The sequence below is a fragment of the Idiotropiscis lumnitzeri genome, chromosome 12 (assembly GCF_059441095.1).
Source record: "Idiotropiscis lumnitzeri isolate Australia: NSW breed Sydney's pygmy pipehorse chromosome 12, RoL_Ilum_1.0, whole genome shotgun sequence".
In the NCBI taxonomy this organism is placed as follows: domain Eukaryota; kingdom Metazoa; phylum Chordata; class Actinopteri; order Syngnathiformes; family Syngnathidae; genus Idiotropiscis; species Idiotropiscis lumnitzeri.
The window spans coordinates 11,788,725-11,812,568 of NC_142402.1; the positions used below are offsets into that span (position 1 = coordinate 11,788,725).

The window sequence follows — 23,844 nt, forward strand, 5'->3', positions numbered from 1 at the left end:
GAGAGAGAGAGAGAGAGAGAGAGATTTGCGCTCAAATTAAGTCACGGATTACCAAAATTCTACTCAAAGAAAACTTTTTTTATGTCACCTTTCAAAGCTAAAGTGTCACATGCGTACTAATACTTGAATCAAATAACCCTCATTGTGTTCCCACCTGCAAGACGAACGACCACCGTGATTAAAGAGGAAGACCCTAATGACAGATGAGCGCTATTAAAGCCTAATTATATTCTGCTCGCTCAGCGTATTTGTCTTCATAAGAGGCCGCTATATGTTTAATATTCTTGTCAGAAACACTAATGGGTAAAGGCATGAGGAATAGGAATAATCCAAGACAAAAATAAGTTGATTCGGCACCTCAGGGAGCAATATTGTTTCGTCACTTCCATGTGCGACATTATTGCATTTTATGTGGCACTAATATTGCTTTTGAAGCCGCTAGACCCGAGTTTCATGCGTTCACTACAGATGCGGCCATGCATTGCGAATTTATTATTTTTTTTTTTTTTCATAACGACCTGTCAATCCACAGTGCAGTGGGTGCAAGGTGAATCCTGCGATATTTCCTCGGATTTCCACCTTGCATCATATGATGTCTCATGTACAACAACAAAGAGACGTGATATTATCGAGAACAAACTGCCGTAGATGTCGCGCTCGCATTTCCTGACACAAAATCGCAAATCGATTGGGAATGCGATCAGACCAAGCGAGGGTGATCAAACAGAGTGTCTCGCATCGCCACGAGTGTCGTGATGGCAAGGCTGAGTCAGTGTGAACACATGAGCAGAGGGCTGGATCCTTCCTCCATCTGGCCTTGCCTGCCTGCCCACCAGCCGCACATCCCTGAGTGACTGTATTCGATTTATAGAGGCACTGAGGCACCCCGCCCCGCCGACGGCATGGGATTTGATGAATGTGACTCAGCTGCCATCCAAGATCAGAATGTGGATAATGCAAAAGAGCACCTTCTGCCTGCGAACGGGCAGAAATATAGGCAGCATTTCAAGTGGACTCTCGACAGTGAAATTGCTCGTGAACGAATGAGAGAATGAAGATTAATTAATTCAACAGGCAGAATGGCAGGTCTGGGAATTATGTTACAGCAAAACCAAAATGCCTAACGGCGATTTTTGAGAGGAATACAACAACAACAACAAAAAAAAAAAAACATTTTTTTTTTTCCAAAAATATGTATCTCAATGGGGCGGCACGGTGGCCGACTGGTTAGCACGATGGCCTCACAGTGAGAGACAGCATCGGGCGTGGGTTCAATCCCAGCTCCGGCCATCCTGTTTGGAGTTTGCATGTTCTCCCCGTGCCTGCGTGGGTTTCCTCCGGATACTCCGGTTTCCTCCCACATTCCAAAAACATGCATGGCAGGCCGATTGAACACTGTAAATTGCCCCTAGGTGTGAGTGTGAGTGCGGATGGTTGTTCGTCTCTGTGTGCCCTGCAATTGGCTGGCAACCAATTCAGGGTGTCCCCCGCCTACTGCCCAAAGATAGCTGGGATAGGCTCCAGCACCCCCCGCGACCCTCATGAGGAGAAGCGGTACAGATGATGGATGTATCTCAATGGTGGCATAATGAATGGTGGTGGAGTGATTAGCGCATCTGCCTCCCAGTTTCTAAGGTCCGGGTTCCTTTCTGGAGTTTGAAAACGTCTCGACATTTTCACTGCCTCCTCCTCCCAAATTCGAAAAATATGTTCATTGAAGTCTATAAATCATGGTAAAACAGCGGGGTACACCCTGAACTGGTTGCTAGCCAATCGCAGGGCAGGCATAGGCGAACAACCATCCACGATCACACTCGCACCTAAGGACAATTAGAGTGTTCAAACAACCTACCATGGATGTTTTTGAAATGTGGGAGGAAAGCAGAATACCCGGAGGAAACCCACACAGGGAGAACATGCAAACTCCACACAGGAAGGCTGGAGCCGGAATTGAACCCCCGTCCTCTGCACTATTTTTTGGAACTCGGTACACACACAGGATGGTCTGCTTTATTAGGCACCCCATCCACTTTTGAGAAAATTGAAGACTTATATGTGCGTCTTATGGTCGTGAAAATACGGTAGGCACACATGAAGCAACAAGCCGTTTGTATTTTGTTCATCAGAAATGTTCCAACTTTTGCCCTTTGATTTGGTCTCATGCCCAGCCTTGAGTTGATTCCTGCAGCGCATGCTTGTTGGCGTCACCACGACCCACTCGGGGGTAAGGCAGCGAGTTACTTGGACATGACGAGATGGGACATATTGGGTGTGAGTCAGCACAACAACAACAAGAACTAACTGACTAAACATGGATTTGAAACCCAGATCAGACGGTTATGCTTTCCACAAAGATCGCCATGGTGACGCCAGGAGCAGCTGCTAGCTGTAACCAGACAGTATCCATGGTGAAGGATGGCAAGGCACTCACATATATTTGCAGTTCCTTTGGGTATTGGGAGGTAGGAGCCCACGCTCCAGGCTCGGCCGTGGTAGTGCCTCTTGCAGCGGCTGCAGTCGGGCCCCGTGGTGTTGTGTTCGCACTCGCAGCCCAGCTTCCCTTTGTCAAACACGCAGCTGTTGGCGTGCAGGTTGCACTTGCACCTGAGACGGAGAGAGAAAACACAGCACACAAGATGGTCGCCTAAGGAATCCATGGCAAAAAAGCTGCTTTGTTTTTGACATTGGTAAATTGAATTCCTGGTTGAGTTGTTTGACTCGGATCAAAGCTTGATTATTCTTCCCTTTGGAAAGAAAAAAAAAATAAATAAAAAACGAGACAAGGCCTCATTTGTCAGTGCCTCTGCGAAGAGAACAGGGACCGCTAAATGAAAGGCACTCTTTGCTAAGGGAGCTTGAAACAGGCATCTGATTGAGTGGCGATAGCTTGAAGATAAGCTCGACTTACCCTATTTTGACGAAGACATTAAGAGGTTACAACTGGCGTAAGGGAAACGGTCTAAGGCCGGGTGACCATCCAGTCGATTTGACACCCTAGCCTTCCCCAGAGCATCGGGCGGCTGTTTTGTTTTTACAAAGAGCTTTCGAGCACAGACTTCCATCATTCTTGGCTATGCGATGCTGGCGAACACGAGATGGAGAAATGACAGCGGCAGTCCAAAATACATCCATTCTAATTGACTTCCTGGCCTTGCGGTGACATCTCGCGTTAATGATGGATCACTGAAGGGAGAAGGGGAAAGTATACCCTGCAGCACGGGAAGGAGATTGCAGATAAATGACCGTCAACAATACGGACACCGATATGTTCCAAACACACCAAACTGGAACACTAACCCATGCTAACAGCTAAGCAAAGTCACGAAAATATTTTAGGATTTGCTGATTGGTAAAATTTTATGTAAAAGCATCATTTTTTTTTTTAAAGGTCAATTGGAGTTGACATCCGTATTTATAAAACATGATCATAAATTGGGGAATTAAAGACAATGTTAATACAGTCAGTTTTCCCTCACTTTTCATTGACGACGCGTTCCATGATCCCCACATTAGGTGAATTTCCACGAAGTAGCGGTTGACGTTTTATTTTTTTCCACCCTTCCAAACACTTGTTACACTTAAGCAATGTAACTTCTACATTGCAAAATGAAGACTAAATACTGAGTTGCGAATTATAGGCTGCATTCAGAACTTGATGGGAGCGGAGTGTGTTCTGCCGCCAACAACACAAGTACAATCGAGCGTCCATTAAAACTACCTCAAAGTTTTTCTTTTTGTCTTAAAATGGCTTATTTAAAAAAAAAAAAAAAAAATCTTGAAGTAACTCAGGTAAAATTGACACCAACATAGACATTGTTGACTTGACTGGATGAAGGAATTTTTGTTCAACTTTTAGTAATCGAACAACACAAAATTTGACCCTAAAAAAAAACAACAAAAAAAACCCCATAAATAAAATACCCCAGAAACCCCCCAAAAAGGTTCAGAAGAATTTTTTGAGGTGTATTTTTTTCTTTTTCTGCACATATACCCTGACCCCAACTGATTCTTCCTCATCAATGCAATACTACACATTTTGTTTTGAAATTGTACTGTTTTTTTTGTATCATTTCTCATTCCCTGGTGGTTATTTTGGCTGCCAGGATGGCCGAGTGGTCTAAGGCGCAGCGTTCAGGACCCAGTCTCCCCAGGAGGCCTGGGTTCGAATCTCGAATTTCCCCATTGTGGGACTAATAAAGGGAATATTATTATTATTATTAAATGTGGTATTTAAATCATCTTAAACACTAAACTTACAGAATTAAACCCAGATAAAGCACTCAATTGTTTCATTTGATGCCACAAAACACTTTTTTTTTTTCGTTATCAGATTGTGTATTGACAACCAGAACCCAATTTCAATGACTTTAGCCAATCTCATAGCACATATTTCCCCAAAGCCCATAACTTTTTAATCAATGAAACCCCCACAACCCACCACTACTAACATGCTCTATGAAATTAATGACTAGGTGTCACCCTTCTGCCACGCAGACAGCAGTCTCTCCCTGAAGTCAAGAATGATTAGATTTGACCTTCCATTTAATTAAAAACCAGCAAAATCTGGATCATCTAGCCTCAACTGGCACGGTGAGAGAATGTGGAGTCCAGTCGGTGGGGATTGCAGTGACTGGATGCTTTTGCCGCTGGCACTGTCATTAAAAAAAAAAGAAAAAAAAATCCGCACCTTTTTTTCCCCCACAATTTGACACACGGGAGAAAGTGCAGCCCTTTTGATGACGACATCTTATATATAGTCAAGGTGACCTTTAGACACTCTACTATCCCCCAATAGCCAAGAAAATGACCATTGTTAAAGAACCATTGGATGTACAGTGCGCCACTGAATAATCGCATCCAGCACTCATAGATACACTAAATCGCAGATAAAAAAAAAAAAAATGTTTACAGCTGTTGAAGTGTCAACCAAAAAAGCCTTTAGCAGCCAAAGTAATAACACAAATACCAGTCAGCAGATTGGTTAGTAATGTTTTATATTATTTTTTTAAATACAATAAGTTGGGGATGGAGTTTTACAATATTTTTAATATTCTACTAATCATTCAACCACTAAAACAAAAACACATTTCAATCACAAAAGAAAAAAAAAATAAGTGCATGCAAATTTCTTGAATAATTTTGTCAATTTAGGGTCATCTTCCTCACACTCAACATTGCGGTAAATATGACTTTGAGTATCTGTGGCTTCAAAAGGCAAGTGAGCAACGTGTGTATCGGGTGAATGAGGTGTGTAGTTGGCTGTTATTGTTTGAGGTTATCAGATGACTGCTAACTGCATGTCTGCGTGTTGAGTGGGCGTCAGTTTAGGGCCATAGAAGCTGAGGAATGTACTTAGTAGGATTTTTTTTTTCTTTTCTTCTTCTTAAAAAAGTGTTTGAAAGTGGACCAGCGGCTGTGTCTATCCTTGACAGCTTGCGGGCCAGCTGTATTAAATTAGGTAATGATGTTTACGTTACCTTGGCTTGGAGATCATAGACGTGCTGTGGAGGCCAATTCCGCTTTGCAGGAAATACATTGCACGCTATTTTGAGGTGTGAAATAATGCAAAACTTTTGAGACTTCGTAAATAATCCTAAAATAAAAAGCCAAAAAAATAAATAATAAATTACCTCTACTTCTGGGGTTTTTACTTTTCGCGAGGGGTTCTGGTCCCCATTAACCATGAAAAACAAGTGTTACTGCGCACACACACACACACACACAAATATATATATTTATATATATATACACATACACATACACAGTCTTCCCTCTGAGGTATACACAAATTATTCAAATTCAATTTATACAAAAATGAGTAGTTTTTGATGATTCTACACAGCGTTTGCATGTAATTTTATGCTCCCCAAGGTTCCCCCGAAGCCATCGACTAACTCTGCGTACCCCTCTGCCGCTGCCTCCTCCGGTGGGAACTGCGAGCTCATAAAAGTGCCGCTTTGCACACACTTCAGCTACGAGACACTTAAAAGACGTCTAAATGTGTAAGCTCCTCCGAAACCGCCTTCGCGACAAGTATGCCGCCCCGTCGCAAAAACACACACGGGGGAAGATCTAAACCGTCAGGATAGCAAAGACGCCCCCTCAGCGGTGGTGGCGAGATTTGCCGGCAAAACAGCATAATGATCATCTTGCGTTTTATCTTATGGCGTGCAAATATCCTTCTCAACCTTTCAGTGTCTTTTTCCGGGTGCAAGCTTGAAAACATTCTCAATTTTCATCCAATTTTGGGAGGATTAACCACTACCCCCTGCAAAAAAAGCGATAGTCTTTCACAAGATTGGCTATGATGTCCGTGTAGGTTGATTGTCAACCCTCCACCAAATTCACAAATCTTTAGAATTTTATTCAAAATTCTGTCCATTAGATGGTGATGCAACCAAAGTATTTTTTTTCAGGCCATTGAAAATGATCTCTTTCAAAAAAGATTATTTTTCTGCGATCTTAAAAGATCTCAAATTTGTGTTCTACGTGGCTACTTGGCTTCTGATACCAGATCATAGCTTGTGATATATATACAGTTTAATCTATTAATGCAGTCATCCCTTGATTGTCACCATGGTTACATTTCTGACCAACCCCGCAATAAAAAAAATCTTCAAAGAAGCTGCCAATTATATTGTATTTTTTGCATACAGTACATTTTAAGACATCTATGCACTGTATTACCAAAAATCAGTATTCATATGACCTGCCGGTATTAGTTTTGTCCACTTGGGGTCACCATCCACGTATTCCACACTGTAGTAACTGTGACGTTCAATGTGTGCCTGCCACAAATACAAAGACGCGATTAGACTAGTGCTGTAGCAGCACACAAAATGTTTGATATCATATATATTTGGTTTTACAAGTGAACTTTAATTCCCAGTTTTGTTATCGTACTTGTACTACATTGTGCGAAAGAAATATGCATTATAATATGCTGACATTCTTGGCTTTGTTTTCTTGCCGTCCTCACACTCATGGAACGTACTAACCACTTAACTTCTGACAGCTTTTCTTAGGCACACAGCTCAAAACTAGTGCATCATAATTTACTACTGTGTGTTCATATCTATGGAACCTGTCCTTATAAGGCGGGCCTAGTCTGGTGAGTGACAAATGAGGACGTACAAAGGGTTGATTATTTACTGGCTTGTATTTACAGTATTTTTTCTTTTTTTTTTGCTCAATAATTTAATCTAATAGAACACCAGTGTCTGATCCATCCTCCCTTAATCCAAACCGCCTGTTATGGATTACAATTCATGATAACAAGTACTCTGTATTCAATTTACTCACAATGTTTACTAGAGACATGCAGTTGAGTAACTTAAGCCAGTTGGACGCCTTCCTCCTGGCTCATGTTGATTGCGGCGTGAGTCAGACTTAGCAGTCCGTGCAGAAAGAAAATCACCACATAATCCGGCAATATATCGTATATTTGGCGAGAAAAGAACAATTAAAAAACCTGCAATGCAGTGACCCCCCCACAACGGGAACCGCAATATGACTGCATAGGCAATTCTAAACATTTTGAGGGCGAGGCGTTAATTATTCCACCGGTTTGTTCTTTGGTTGTCATTGGACAGTGATGGTATTTATTGTTCGCACTCTGCTATTCAGGGATCCTTCTTAAGTTACTTGCTCGCATTTCAATTGCATTTGTGCCGAGCAAACAGCTAACCAAGCAAAGCATTTATTTATTTTTCCCCTTGCTCGCAATAAGCCAACAAACTCGTGACAGAAATGTTTGCTACTTGTTGGAATCGGCACATGCGAGCCCGCTAATCCCAAATGCTCACATGCAGTTCACGCACAGATGCACACACGCACACATTTGCACACACACAATCCTTTGAGTACGTGCCTGGTGAACCGTGGCAGCTGTTGCTGGCATGATTGACAGAATTCACGAGTCAGGTTCAAGTACGGGTTCGCACAACCAGCCAAAGTTACTGGGCTGGGAGGGGGGCAGTTTTTTTTTTTTCCCTTCTCCTACTACAGATGCCTGTCACATGCTGCGATGTTTACTGCCAGTCATTCGGTGGTCTCCAGCGTTTAATTAGTGCTCGTTAAAGGCCGTGCTGCTTTTGTAAATAAGACGTGGAAAATGTATATCGCACAAACTGATCGCTGGAGGGCCGGCTTGCAGCAATCGACGTTGCTACATGAGGTGTATGATCACGTCGTACAAGTCGAGCGGCAAACGCGGTGGAGGGCTTGCGTTTTGAATTCTCACGTCGCGCCGTCCGCTATTGCACATTCACGCCCGAGTAATGGTGCCGCGAGGTGTGTTTGTTGCTCTTGTTCAGAAGACGATATCCGAATGCTCGCCTCTCAATCTGTGCCAGGTGAGTGCACAGGCACGGTAGTAGCACTCGAATGTCTGCATTAATATTTATCGCCATTGCTGATTGCGTTACGGCTTCTGCTGCTTTTTGGGATAAATATTAAGACAGAAAGGAAGGTGGTGGAGAGCGATGGTATATGAACAGTGTCCTGCAGGGTCATTAACCTTTTTTTTAAGAGAGCAACTTCTTGGGTCCTGATTAAAATGAAGGCTTACCCGTTTGATGAGTGAAGTGAAGCTTTTGCTGTGGAGTCCGCATGGAAAAACCGGCTCAAGTCCTGAGGAGAACCATTTCCCTAAAGGCCTTTCACCTGCCGTGCTTCGTTTCATTAACTTAACTCTCGTGATGTTCAAAGTTACTAATATTGCATAGCAGGGGTCTTCAATCCTGTCCTGCCTGTTTTCGTCTCTCCCTGCTGCAACACATCTGATACGAATGAGAAGATAATCAGCAAAGTCGGCACAATCTGGATAACGATCTTGATCATTTGAATCAGGTGTGTTGCGGCAGGGAGAGATGGAGACAGGACAGCAGACCTCGAGGAACAGGATTAAAGACCCCGGTTGTATAGCCTCATATCAGGTGATTATGGTTGCACACTCGGCATGCAGCCTGGTCATCTATGAAGGGGATGCCGAGATGGGGAGGGTCTCTAGAGGGGATGTTGTTGATTTTGGTGAACTGTGGGCGTGTGAAGACCTTTGAGGCGCTGTTTTGATTAAGGGCGATATTAATAGATCTAACTTGACTTGCTTTATTTCCCCTGATGTCGAAAGAGATTCAAAGCATTTGTTTCAAGCATTTACTTATATCAACTTCTACAAATGATGGAAGTATTATTTTTTTTTTCATTATAGATAAATGTTTTTAAAGTGCAAAAGAGGTAAAACTATATATAAATAAATCCCATGCGATATAGGAGGTCTCTCTGATTTCATTTTATTCTTTCACCTTGACTTTTTTTTGTTGTTGCAGATTTTCTGAAGCGTGATATTATCTGTCGTTGAAAGTTTCAAGCGGCAGCAAGCAAAGAAACTCAAGTTGTATTTTTGCGCCACTCAAAATTGGGAGCGCGTCGAATGAACTTGCGATCCGTCTTCAATGTTTCTTGAACAATTTGAGAAGCTGCGGCAAGGCGGGGCGGTGGACACAAACAATCATCTGAAGGGATATTACATCAGATGTGGAAGAATGACAAAAATTGGGCACGGCGCAGCGCGACGGAAACAAGCCTAATCGGACTGCTCAATTTCACGGTGATGCATCCTGGCATAATGAGGTGACATTGCCGTCCTCATTTTTCGCCCCCGAGATGTATTCCAACGACGTTTGCAATTGTAGAAGAAGGTGACGTGAGGTGAGACACGGTGAAGCCGTTATTTCGTTTCTGCTGTGTCGTGTTAATTTTTCGGCACTTCAAGGACACGTTTAAGCTTGATTTATACTACTCCATAAAATAGATTCAATACGCACTTCCACAAGATCAGATCACAAATGTGGCTCGTCTATACCTATACAGGGAGCGACGGACCTTTCGTGTCATGTCGCCGTGACCTGGTCGACTCCTAGCATGTTTGAGCTCATTAAAGCTAACGTCATTTAACTCTCCAAAACAGACATGTTTTTATACGTTTGACCTCAAGTCCACCACCATTTTATTCATTTTTTTTAATGAAATCAGTGTATAATTTAAGCGCCTTTTGCATATTTATAATAGTGCCTTAGAACTTTAGAGGTTGAAAACAATATATCGTTCTAAGGGACGCTGGTGGACATTTTGTTTGAGAAATAGTATGAGTGAAACATAAGAATTAAAGCAAGCAGCAATGAATAATTTGTCGGGATAGACCTGCTTGCAAAATTCTGTAAGCTTTCAGGCAACACCGAAAACGTGGCTCATTTATTGGCATTTTAGGGCATTTCAGAAAAGGCTTTTCTTTTTCCATTACATAGCTGCCAGAGAAAACATGTGAAAAGGTGAATTTGAGAATAGTGAATCACCAAAATGTGGGAGATTACTTTATCTGACAATATGTATTTCTGTGTAGAAGGCAAAGGAAGATGAATCCCAAGTGTTCTGATTTCCTGTAATTTTGCGGTATCGACAGTGATGCATGAATGATGGATGGGCTCTGTGTCAAAGACAAAGACGGATAACAAGCCAGCTCTGCAATTTTCCAAGGGTTCTGTGTGAAAGAGGCTCAAAACACCCTTAAGCCTTCCTGAAGTATTTTTCAAATCAGATTTCACCATTTGGATGCCTGGATGACGGAGCTACGAGCCCTCAAACGATGTCAAACAACCCACCTTGGCCTGAAACGAAAAACTTGTCAGTTATTTCCGTTTGTCCTGGTAACACATGGACATTTTTCAAAACTTTCAGCAAGGCCAAAGTTTCTCCGCGGCCGCCTTGATCCTTCCTTCTCCACCTCTCTCCTGTATCTGTCAGATCTATCACTGCTCAGAACATGTGAGGCTTTTCCGAGTGTCATGTCTGGGAACGTTTCTTCACTATGCATTTATACAGCATGGAGACGCATTAAAGCTTCTGACCATGGCCGGCTTGAGAGAGAATAGGTGAGGATGCGAGCCAAGCGAAGCTGCTTTGCTCAGTAAGGGTGTCTGCTCGTCGCGTCTCGCATGCATCAATTGCTCGCCAGAGAAGAAAGACAAGGGGCTTTCCTTCATATTAAATTTACTTCCTGACGGATCTTCTAGCGCAGCATTTCAAAGGACCTACAAGCCTTTCTTTTAAAATTCTAACTGAGGATAAGCGTTTGATGATCATTTTTTGGGGATTACGGAAACAGTGTGGTTTTGGGCAGGCATTTTAGATTTAGTCTGGACGATAATGCTTCTTAGTTTTCGTCACATTTAGTCATTCATATTCGTGATAACTTTAGTCTGGTTTTGGTCGACAAACTCAAAAAGGTTTTAGTCGACGGAAACTCCCCAAAAAGTTTTAGTCTAGTTTTCATAAATTTAGTCGAAAACTCAGAAAGTTTTTAGTTTAGTTTAGTAAAAAATATACAAGGTTTTCACCCAAGAGCAAAGACTTTCTCATTGACTAGTAAGGTTTATGCATTAAAAACAGATAACGTAATAGTGGAATCAATGCTCATTGTTCCAAAATAAGCCGAGCACCAAAACATTTGATTTGGCATACAAACAAGGATAGTTTGCTCAGCATTGCCATTTTTGAACGACGATTTTGTCCCGTCTCGTCATCAAAAAGCCACATTTAGCTCGTCAATGGAAAAAAAAAAGGGCGTTAACTAAATATTTTTGTGATCGTCATCTAAATCTTCAGAAACCAATAAAAGCCTATGTAGGACTGCGCTGGTGTCTCGCACTTTCTACGGCTCTGTTTTAGTTAATCATTTAGAGTACTTTTGAACATGACATTTTTTTTCAGTATCATATAGTGGCGGTTAGATGAATGCAGTGTGAAACTCTGTGGATGGAGTCACACCCAATCCCAGTCTTCCACCTCTGTTCTGGTTGAAATTGCACAATCGACTTGATCCCCTTCATCCCGTCCGTATCAGTGCAGTTTATAAAGAACAGCGACACAGATATAAAGGATGGTTAATGTTTACAGGCTATATGAAAAGGGCTTCTGTCTGTATGTCCTGAACTCCCTTCTCAATACCGTATTTAGAAGAAAGTCACTGATGTGTGTGTGTGGGTGTGTGTGTGTGTGTGTGCGTGTGTGTGTGTGTGTGTGTGATACATTCGCCTCCCTTTGGTGCAAGCAGCGTGGGTTCAGTGAAAGTGCAAGTGTGAATGGTTGTCTGTCTCTATACACAATGTGCTCTGCAAGTGATAGACGAGCAGTCCATCGCTTGCCTTTTGCCCAGAGCCACTAGGGAACTGCTCCGATATCCCGCAACTCTGAACAAGCCAGGTGAAAATAGAAATTGGATGAATGAAGAATTATCAGAATAATTATGGCGGTGTGAGTATCACCGAGGAAGTATGCATAGAGCTCAATTCCTTCTTTCAAAGTAGTTTAAGTGAATAAAAAGTGCCTTTGCTGGTCGCAGCCAAGTGGTACACTTGATTTTTAGCTCAATTTCTTCCAAACGCTAGTTAGAGATGTTGGATTCAATGAGATATAGAGACGCTAACTTCCTACCCAGGAGGCGTCTTGGCAGCTTTTTATCATTTTCGTACTTGGAGTGTAAAACGACAAAGCCCCGGAGAGCAATGTTCGCTATTTTAAATATCCATTTGGGTTGAAATGACTCCTGTAATGTGACTAATCCTCAGAGAGATGTCGTCAGCAAAAACGCACAGGCGGTGAAAATTTGCACGTGGGGGCCTTCAGATTTGGCCTTGTCCCGTTCAATAATAAGAGGCCTTATGGTTTAATGATTGAACACGCCAGAACTTCAGCTCACTCTCACTCTCTCTCTTGCTTGCCTTCCAAACGCAAGTGTGTCATCATTTGCTCGCCATACGGGAGTAATTCAATTTCACTTTAGCCTTTAGTGGAGCTGCAGAGACCTGCACACAGTCGTCATTTTCAATCACTGTCAACTCACTGTTTCGATTTAAGAGATCTCATGGCATCCATATTTTTTATTTTTTTATTATTAGTATTTTTTTTAAACGCATGTATGCTAACTTGGAATAATCAGACCAAAAGCTGCAAAAAGTATGCACAAGGTAAAATCTGCACAGGTTAAAAGAGGGCTGGGCAATTAATGGATTTGAAAGATTAACTTGAATTTAATTCTCCGGATGAATTTTTTTTTTTTTTCCCCCTCAAATCCTTGCTGATATGCATTTCCTGTGCACACATGCATGCAGACAGAGCGCTGCTAGTTTACAAAAGCTGTCAGCATTGTCGCAAAGACACAGACAACCGCAGTTGACAGACAATGAGTCGAATCAGTGTGACATTGTTCAAGGCAATTACAGAGTCAATCGAGCTGAACGTTACCAATGACGTGGTGCTCATTTCTGAAATCCAAAAGCAGTGATTTATCCGCATGTTGCAGATGCTTGACCCAAGGTGTGCGCTTCAAAATATTTAGCCGAGGTCACTTAACCATCTAAACCAGGCGTGGGCAAACTACAGCCCGGGGGCCACATGCGGCCCTATCAACGTTTTTATCCGGCCTGCGGAACTTGAAAACAATTAAATGAATAAATCTTGTTCATGTTTGATTTTCTAATACTGTGGTGTGTCAAAGACAAATTTCTCATTGTAATGCTTTTGTTCTCTTTCATTTCAAATGAAATGTATTTTTTTTTCTCCGATGAGGTGAGGTTACCAAAACACTCCATCCATCTGCTCCTGGTCCGGCCCCTCTGTCAAATTTTAGAACTCATTGTGGCCCACCAATCAAAAAGTTTGCCCACCCCTGATCTAACCTGTACGACTCTGCATAAGCAAAGAGCGTGAGAGCTCGACTGAGTGGGGCTCTTTGACAACAGAAATATGGACCAGTCGAGCCATGGAGTGAGACGGAACATTATATAAGGTTAAAATGTACCGTTTAACACAGTAGATTAATTTACTAAGGATTGTATTTACAAAAGTGACAGTCTCTGTTTATGTCAGTTATGTCAATCTTTTACTTGCTTTATGTAATTGCATAGTCTGTCTTGGGAAGGGAAAAAAGGCTCAGTCAGGCAGTGTGGAGTTGCAGAGAAACACAATTCACTTAGCCGTGTCTTATTGTATATTTGTGTTTGATTGTTAGTGAGTAAAGCAGTCTTCAAAAGCATGAACGGACTCTAGTGGATTACTCGGCAAACTGCACCAACGGCGACATTTTTGAAGATAAAACGCTCATCACAACAATATCTGTGAGAAAAAAAAAAATACTTCCATTATTTCTGTTGAAGTTGCGACATGCTTGGTTGGTATCGGGAGGAAGAATGTGACACAAATGCCAGAAGGGGGGGAAGCAAAACTCGCTTTAAATAATGTTATTTTAATTTGCGTTTTCTGTAAGTAAAGGGCAAAACTCGATTCACATCATAAATTGGATTTTATTTTAAGGCCATTTCGCTCTGGTTTAAGTTAAAATAAGACTTTTGTATAATCCCCCAAAGGTTGCACATTGAAAAAAAAAAAAAATCAAGACTTGTGCAAGTTAAAAAAAAAAGGGGGGGGAAACCCCCCTATGTCGTGCAGTTTAAAGTAAAATTAAAAAACTTCTAATAAGAGTTGCGCAAGTTGTTTAAAGTCACCAGGTTAAAATAAAAATTTAAAAAAAGCTTCATAATCGCGTGGATAAAATAAAACTACAATGAAACCTACTACTACTTCACAAAAAAAAAAAAAAAGTTATGCTGGTTAAAGCCTGAATACCACCTTAAAGGTTGTGCAGGTAAAAATTACAATAATAGTAAAATCCCCGAAAATTGTTCAGCAAAAAATGAATGCCGTAAAAACATAAAACGTTGTGCAGGTAAATATAAGACAAATAAAAACCTCAAAATGTATGGATTTAAAACTAAAAACTACCATAAATGGCCAGAAATTGCACAGCAAAAAATAAGACTACCGTAAAAGTTGCAAAACGTCTTTATGAATCCCCTTGTTTGTGAAAAATGAGCTGCCCTTGAAGTACAAGTCAAACAAGGAAGGCTTACATTGAACAGCTGTTGTTTTCTTTGTAACGTCATATTTAATAGGATGGGTCAGGGTTGAGGACGACACCACCCCCAAAAAAAAAACAAAAAAAAAACAGGAGGTCAAAAGAGACGAATAAAACAAGACAATGTTGGGAATGACATAGAGGGGATGAGCGCAATCGCGCATTAGCAGATTATGGATTAGCTGCTTCTACGGTTCCCAGGCCCCCCGGACCAGCCCCCCCCCCCCCCCCCCCCCCATTTATACAAGTTTTTAACTCTGACCACGCAGCCAGCCGCTAGCGGTCGCGTCTTAATTAGCCAGCAGACAAGTGATCAATAAATGAGGAAAGGTGGGACAAGTCGGCGCGGTTCAAGGTTTTCTTGTATGCTATTGTAGTGCGCGATCAATAGCCGCACTAACCTCTCCGCACAAGTCGGTGAAGGTGAAGGAAAACACTTGCTGCCTTTTCTATCAAAGCTTACATAACATTCGAATGTCAGCCGTGTACGACGCGACCCGGGGATGAAGGAGATGGTCGCCCGTCTGTAAATTTTTCAACTGTTTAATGTCCACGTCCATTTTGCACAACGCTCCTTTACATTTTGTGAGTTGTGTATGTTAATCGGATTTGTTTGACAGTATATGCTCAGTGGTTATCATCGTTTTTAATCATACTCTGATTTTTTTTCAAATACCTTGTTGATAAAATAAGCTCAGGGAAACTACGGGATTAAGTAGGAAGGATATTGGCTGCAACGTCCGTTGATTTTTGCATGTCATAAGGAATTTATGGAGAGAGAGATATAGGGGGAAAAAAATCTGAAATTTCAACTTCTTTTCCTTAATTAAAAGTGCCGTCTACAGTGCTTCTGTGAGTCAGTGAACCAAATAATCTCTGCTGGATTTTGGACAAATCCATTAATTTGATTCGACCGAACCTTTTGGGCGGTCAAGGCCTTCAAGACCTTCTCTGCTGGCCTAACATAATCAAGAAATCATGATCATATTCTTCACATTGATGTCTTATTATATCTCAAAGTTTTACTTTTTGGTTAGAGATTTTTTCCAATCAGAAATCAGATAGCTCGTGTTGCCAGGCAGATTACTTAATACCAGTCGCACACATTATTCGTCCGAGGCCTTCAGATACAATCGGTCGTCTGTTCTGTGTCTCAAGGGGCCTTTTACAGTTGATAGAGAGTTGCGATAGCCAATCAAATCACGAGTTTATGACAGTAAGGCCTTCTCACTGGACTTACGTTGAACGCGGCTTGTGATTGGATACTCACTCGTGAGGGGGCAGCACTATGCGGAATCAACGCACCGTCAGTCGTAACTGGCGACCGTTTGAAAATCTAAAATATGTTCTTGCTTTTTTAAACCACAATGACCGAATAAGGGAAAAGTGTGGATTTAGATACATTTGTGAGGCCTTTTTCAAGACGGACCTTTCGAGAAAAGCTAGGTCGTCCAACACTCACTCAGTAGTGTCTCTCTGTATATTGTTTGTCCAGCCGTGGTCATAAATGATGGTAATATGAGGGGGATTTATTTAAGTCGGACTAAGAAGGACTTCACTTCATGTGAAATGCACAGCCCGCCACTGCTTTTGAGTGTGCAATGTTTCTGGCTACTGCTATCTGCTGAGTGAGGCTCGTGAAGCAAATCATCTTGCACTATTCCCAGTGAGTCTTCTGACCAGAGTCAGTGAGCCGATTGAACTGAATCATCTTGAGTCTGCGGTGTTCGTCCACCTATTCGAGTCAGTGAAGCTAATGATCCGAGTCTGCTGCGTTTCCGATGATCTACCACGCCGTGTGTACTTAGCAGAACCCAGTCAGAGGTCTCATAAGATCCCTTAGACTTGCTAGACCTGATTGAGTATGTACAACATGGGTCATTCAATAAGACGGGACTTATTTTGTATTCATTGCCCAAAGTCTAATGAGGATGAAAGCTTTCTGAGACAATGCTAAAAATTTATTCATCCAATATGCCGAGGCCAATTCATTCCATTCTTGTCCATGTCTACAGGTTACCTGATTCTGGAAAGCCTTCCATGTCTGATGGAGTTTATCAGCACATACAAGGATTTCTTGCAAGGCGCTGACACACTGTGATAAGGCTTTCACATTCGCTCCTAGCCAGAGGGCTGCCGACGTCGCTGGGAAGTCTAATCAGCCTCTTGCTACTGACTTGCTGATCCACCGCCGGACACAAGTGGTTCGTACATTTTATTTCAATTTACACCGGAACGTTTTTGGTCGGAAAATTGCATTTGATGCCCAGGAGCAGAGAAGTGGGTACAATTGAACGAATCACTTATTTTCCTGACCAATTCAAGCTTTTTTCTAATGAAAAGCAAAGTGAGATGTTTGTGAGAGATACTATTCCGTGCTTGGTAGGTGTCCTTGCATTTTACAAGTCATTTTTATCCGTGTTGGAGCGTATCTATGGTGAGTCTTACTGGCCAAAATGGTCTGCATGTCTCTGCAGAGGGCTGGGTTGGGACTTTAGCACCGTCTTTAAGAGAGGTACAAGCTGACTCAAGTAATACCATGTATGTATTTGACCGTATATTAGGGAAAGACTCAGCATCGCATTGTGGGCTAAAACGGTGGTTGAGCATGGAAGTGTGATCATGTGACTTTGTATTATTGGTACATTTGATTGTTGTTTAGTATGTAGCATGTGACAAATCATTCCAGTTTGGGAAGGGTACCTTTCACATTTCAACCCGTTCGGAAGCAATACGGGTACTAAGCAGTGCAAATTTTCGTTTTTGATCCTCGTTCCCTGCAGCCACTGCCCGGCAGCGACACCAGTCATGATTAGAACATCAACTACTACAACTAAGAAATACGCTTTGGAATTGAAACATGACTAATTAGTTTCACGTAATTCGGTGCTAGGGAATACTGGCCCGAATCGGTCCGTACCAAAAAAAAAAAAAGTAAATTTGGTACTGCATCACTAGCCACAGTCGGATTTTCAAATGGAATGAACTTTCTCTTTTATGTTCAATTAAGTGTTTTGCTGATCAACCAATTAATATGTTTCACATTGTCATGAAGACGTACAAATGCTGTGAAGTCAAAAGTTACATTGTTTTAATACACCAAGCACTAATAGCCTTTGCCATTTATCCAGAATCAGGGGGTGCTGGGGCCTATCCCTGCTATCATCGGGCAGGAGGAAGGGTATACCCTGAATTTGTTGCCAGCCAATCGCAGGGCACACAGAGACGAACAACCATCTGCGCTCACACTCAACCTCTTCTTTAGGCCTTGACTCAACCTTTTATTTTATTTTGAAGACGAGAGAAAAAAATAGTTTCTACCTCGATCCTTTGATAATCAAGTATGGTAATAAGGTAATGTCGTATTCTCCAATATAAACAGTCGAAAATCTTTGGCTAAACCCTTATATACGGTTTTGCAGTTTTTACCAAGTATGACTATGATATTAGTCATAATCCAAGTTTAGGTCAAAACATTGCATTCCTAAATCAGGCACTGTGAATTAATGTGATGTTTTGATCTTAATGCTCGTGTAAATGTAACTTTCGATCTTGCTACCTATCATTTTAAGCCGATAGGAACACAAAGAGTAGAATTTCTGAAAGTTCTTACGTCACACACAGTGTTCTCACTTTGAGACTCACATTTGCGAGTAGTTCCCATTGATGGTTCTGGTGCCAAAGTTAACTTAATTGTGACTAACTGTGTATCATCGAGAGTAGCTCGCTCTGATGATACGCCTCTTAACTCAAAGCGTACATCTCATTTAATGAATGGGCTGAGCTCAAATTTGGAAACGCTACAGCGTCCCTCACTTTTCACCGACACATCCCCGGTGATTGTCATTTAATCAGCCGCAAACTCTCTTAATTACAAAATTAGTCTCCTGTCAATTTCCCAATGCGCTAATTGTCCTCATCTGCCAACAGAATCGTAATTAGGGACTAACTGTTTCAATTCACCTCAGGGCCTCCCTGATGGGTCATTACTAGCCTAGTTATCCTCGCATAAACCAACCGCCAGGCTGGCAGCACCGTTCCAGTTTGGAGAGCAGCTGCCGATGCTTTATTACCATCTTGAGGGCCCTTTTCCTGCATCGTGAAGACAATGTTTCCATTACCCTGAAAAGCAACCCGCAGCAGCAGAGGCGTTATACCTTGTCCTAATTAAATGCCTTTAATGTTCTGTAAATGTACATTTTATGGCTACAACTATAGCAATGAGGGAGTTGTAACTCTGTTGACAGACGGTAAGTGAATCGTTTATATGGATGTGTTAGGCGTTAGATCGAGTCAAATAAAAAATAAATAAAATACCATCACAGTTAAGAAACGAGCTCTTGTGTGGAGTTGATTGAAGATTAACAGCGTCTTAAAACAACTCACGCAGACTCTTGATTTCACCGAGTTGTCTAAAGAAAGCCAGCATACAACTGTGCGACATTGTCATGGAAACAGAAGTTCAAACCATTCAGAAAGGAGATGAATGGAGGAATTGGTCATTTATTTTCTTCATGGTAAACCAAAAATCGGATGTAATACGAACACACCTGTCATCTAAACCGCTGTGAAGATGAACAGGAATGAAGGAACAGCACCCATAGCCGCTAACGAGCGTCGCCCCTGGTGTTTCCCCGGCCGATTGAAGCTGCAGGGTTTGCGACAGTGCTTGGCATTGGCACTAAATCTGATGTGGTAGGATTGTGGGCCATCACCGCGGCTGAAGTGTTTGTTGTGTCCTGTGGGGGTGCCGGCGGGGTCCGGGTGTCCTGCTTGGGAATCAGCATGAGGACCAACTGTTGGTGATTGGCCCATCCGCCTCATCAGCAAGCACACCGTAATTTTGGGTGGAGGAGAGGGAGGGAATTGTTCATGTGGGCCGCATGAATATGTGGGTGAACGGGAATGAGGGTTTGACCAAGTCGGCACAGCCAGCAATCTTTTCATCAATTTGGATGGTTTGTCATCGCCGAGGCCTTTGAGGGACAGCATTCGGTCTGCCTTCTCCAGTTTGGAGTCTCAAAAAGATTGACTTGAGTGCATTGTATTTGCCGATAAATGGTAATGTCTTTGACTGTTCACACCGCAAGCAACAACCTTCTGCCCTAACGCTTTGATCTTCCTCCCTTTGATCCAAAAAAACATCATTCTCCCGATTTACAAACCTCTCTCAAAGGTCCCTGGTGAACAGTCTTGCCACAGTTATCTAAAAAAATAACTTTACTAATTACTTGCTTTAAAAAGTAACTTAGTTACATTTAATATTCAGCAAATACCGACAACGACGTTTAGCATAAAAATGACATCCGGTTTTGCCACTTAAAGGAAGTACATTTTTATCAGAGGTATTTAAAAATAAAGTTAGGTTTATTAAAAATAAAATAAAGACAACCTTTTCTGACCGAACACAATTATTTTAATTAAAAAAAAAATAGCCTTGAATATATTACACTGGTGTGGCACGGTAGTCGACTGGTCAGCACATCTGCCTCGCAGTCCAGCGTTGCAGAGTTCGAATCCAGTCTCTTCTCCCATGTGGAGTTTGCATGTCCTCACCGTGCCTCCGTGGGTTACCTCCGGGTATTCCGGCTCTCTCCCACATTCCAAAAAACTCGCATGGAAGGTTAATGGAGCACTCCAAATGTCCTCAGGTGCAATTGTGTGTGTGAATGTGTGCCCTGTGTGCGTTTGCCTGGCAACCGCCTACTGCCCGAAGCTAGCTGGGATAGACTCCAGTACGTCCGCCTGTGTGAAGCGATTTGGATAAGGGTGGATGGATGGATTCATCTTAATATAAATGTGCTACTTGTTTTAATTTAAAAAAAAACAAAAAAAACTGATTTTCTACACTTCACTAAACTTAAATAAGTTTTTCAGACAACTCTAAAATAAAGGCATTCATTTTGAAATGTAACTGTTAATATTGTAATTGCAAAACTCAACATTTATAATCTACAAATATAGCGGTAATTTTGGGACCTCCTGCTCTCATAATAATCTCATAATGTATTATTGTTGTATTGCACTGGAGAGGGGAGCCCTCTAATCTCATTGCACACTTGAGTACAATGACAATAAAGGGATTTCTAATTTCTAATTTCTAATAATCTGGTGTGATTTTCCTTTTAAATTTCAATGCATACCGCGCCACGATCCACATTTTTAATTTATTTTTTTTAACATCGTATTATTGAAGCTACATAACCTCTGTAGACAACTCAGAGTATGCAATAAACCTCATTATTTTTAGTTTTTAACTGACACAAAATAGTGACTGTAATTCCAGTTTGAAAACGCAACTCTCTGACTCCTTCCTGCTTTGCTGTTTCTGGACGCGAGTAGTCACTGCATTGAAAATGATGACATCACTCCCCGAGACGCTATTGTAAATTTAAATACTCCCTCAATGCCTTTCACCATGTTCAAGATATAAATCCCCAAAATTTCCCCTATCTTATGTGTTCTATAATGCATAATTGTTCATTTTTTTTCTAGATTTTATACTGGGATCCTAATCAGATGCCCGAGCCACCTCATCTGGCTCCTTTCAACGTGGAGAAGCAGCGGCTCAACTCTGAGTTCCTCTCGGATGACCGACCTTCTCATCCTATCTCTAAGGGAGACCCTCGACGCCCTGCGGAGGAAACTAATTTCGGCCGCTTGTAACCGAGATCTTGTTCTTTCCGTCACGACCCACAGCTCGTGACCATAGGTGAGGGTAGGAACATAAATTAACGGGTAAATCAAGAGTTTCGCCTTTTGGCTCAGCTCCTTCTTCACCACGACAGACTGATACGGGGTCCGCATCCTTATCGTTCTGTATAACATAATTTCTAAAACTTGGGACAGCACACCTGGAAAAACTGATGTGGGAGAGGCTAGCACCAATTGACGAAATGATCCAGATATATCAAAGGTGATTTCGGGTGCCACTCTGGTTCGACTGCACTTCCGCTGGACATGTTTTTCATTTGATTGTTTTATATTTATGACCTAGTGTTTTGTAGCCAAAAATTTACTGCGCTACTTCGCAATGAACTACGGTACATCCCCCCAAAAGTCACCTTCATAGTAAGGGAATTCCGTTGAAACCCCTGCACACTTAAAATGAGGCTAAATGGGTTTGATAGGATCTGGCCAAAGTTTAAAAAAAAAAGATTTTTCTCACCTTCCCTGTACTTTGATGTCGGAGATGGCGTAGAAGTATCTGGACAGGTTATTTTCATCCACCATGGTGGCACCAGTGGCCGGCTTCAGCAGCTTAATCCTCAGGTCGGTTATGGTGAAGAAGTCCCTCAGGTTCTTGGTGGTATCCAGCTGACCGTACAAGGAGGCCATGTTATGCAGGCGAGGCCCGGCGAACAGGGCAAAGCGGTCCTTGATCTCAAAGCGAACTGTCTTATCGTTCTTCCACACGTAGCCCCTCGAGTAGTCCTCGGTGCAGATGATGTCCAGTAGTGTGCGTTGGGTGAGGTCGCCGACTGTCTTTGGCTCCATGGTGAAGCCGTCCAAACAGTCGGTGGCGTAGAACTGATAGGGCGTCCATGTACGGCCGTAGTCCAGCGACTTCTCCAAGACCATCTGCTCTGGTCGGCCTGACTCGAAAGTGAGCACGATGTCATCGGTCAGCTCGATGGTCTTGTTCCATGACAGTGTGATGTTGACTTGCAGCGGCTTGGGGTACTTCTTCCATGAGGTGGACTGCCAGAATGTAGTGGGGTTGCGACCCTCGAAGTCAAACATCAGCCCTGGAGGATGAGCCAATTCCTCAGTGCTTGCGTCACACTCGTTGTTACACATGTAAGGGTTCTCCTGGAAAGACAAAGGTGTGATCATGTCACTTCATGAAACCCGAACACATGCATGGCTTCTGCTGTAAGGACCAAAAACAATGGTGCCTTCATGTAAGTTGTCTAATCCTAATGCATTGCTTCTCAAATAGTGGGGCGCAAATCCGATTTTAAAGCAAAAAATTAATAGGGGTGTCTTGTATTATGTTTATCTCAGTGCAATTCTTCCAAAACACAATTCTTGGTTCCCAACTTCTCAACCTACCATCGTCTTCCTTTCACCAGTGTTCACTAAAGCACTTCTATCAAATTCAGCTGCGTGTGTACTTGATAAAGCGCGCACACTGGATACATAGTGCGGCTCATTAATACGTTGCCACGGATGCTCACAAACTACCGTTCCACCGCCACCACCCAAATTGCCGCTGTAATTGAAATTCCTGTGTGGTATTCCAGCTGCGAGACGGGACTGGAATCCTAATGAGTTGTTTCTTATAAAACACCGGGGTCACATGTATTTTTCATGGGGCCCCAAAGTTTGCGTTGTGTACCACAGGCATCCACCCAGTCTATTTGTACGCGTCTTCTCGATGCATTTGTCTATGAGTGAGATCCAGCACTCCAGCGTGTGTGTGTGAGATCAGAAGGCGCACTCCCATTGACATTCTGCTCACCCCTGGCCCCCCTGGAACAATGAGGTTAAGTGCTGATGAGATTCACATCCACTGTAAAGCGGCTCGATAATCAGCAATCATCTGACACCCTACACGCTGGAATTATCTAAAGGTGAGAACAATCATTTCAGCGACGCCCAGTCGCTTATCGCTTACTCTCTCTCTCTCTCTCACTCTCTATGAGCGAGATTGACACCGGAGGCAAGAATCGCCGCGAAGAATACTGATAAGCACTTGCTGTTCCATTTTTATTTTACAGCGCCCTCGACGCTTATTTCTTTCCAATATTCAAGTTGAAGCTGCTCAAAGAACGTCTAAAATGTGTATGACATTTTAAGTACAAAACCCCTCATTGACTGTACAGGTAACGTTTGAAAAGTCATTTTAAGATTCTTTACGGCTATACACG

At 42.3% G+C, this 23,844-nt stretch overlaps 1 protein-coding gene across 3 annotated transcripts in view; it reads right to left on the minus strand.

The window, feature by feature from the left end:
* Positions 1-23,844, minus strand: part of LOC148325925 (netrin-G1-like) — a 66,880-nt gene that overhangs the window by 12,815 nt on the left and 30,221 nt on the right. For all 3 annotated transcript variants that reach the window (XM_088311835.1, XM_088311832.1, XM_088311834.1), the window contains exons 3-4: positions 22,140-22,783; positions 2,432-2,604 (exon numbers count right to left, since the gene is read on the minus strand). In XM_088311835.1, the coding sequence (XP_088167961.1) occupies positions 2,432-2,604; positions 22,140-22,783 (817 nt within the window). The remainder of the gene's footprint in view (positions 1-2,431; positions 2,605-22,139; positions 22,784-23,844) is intronic.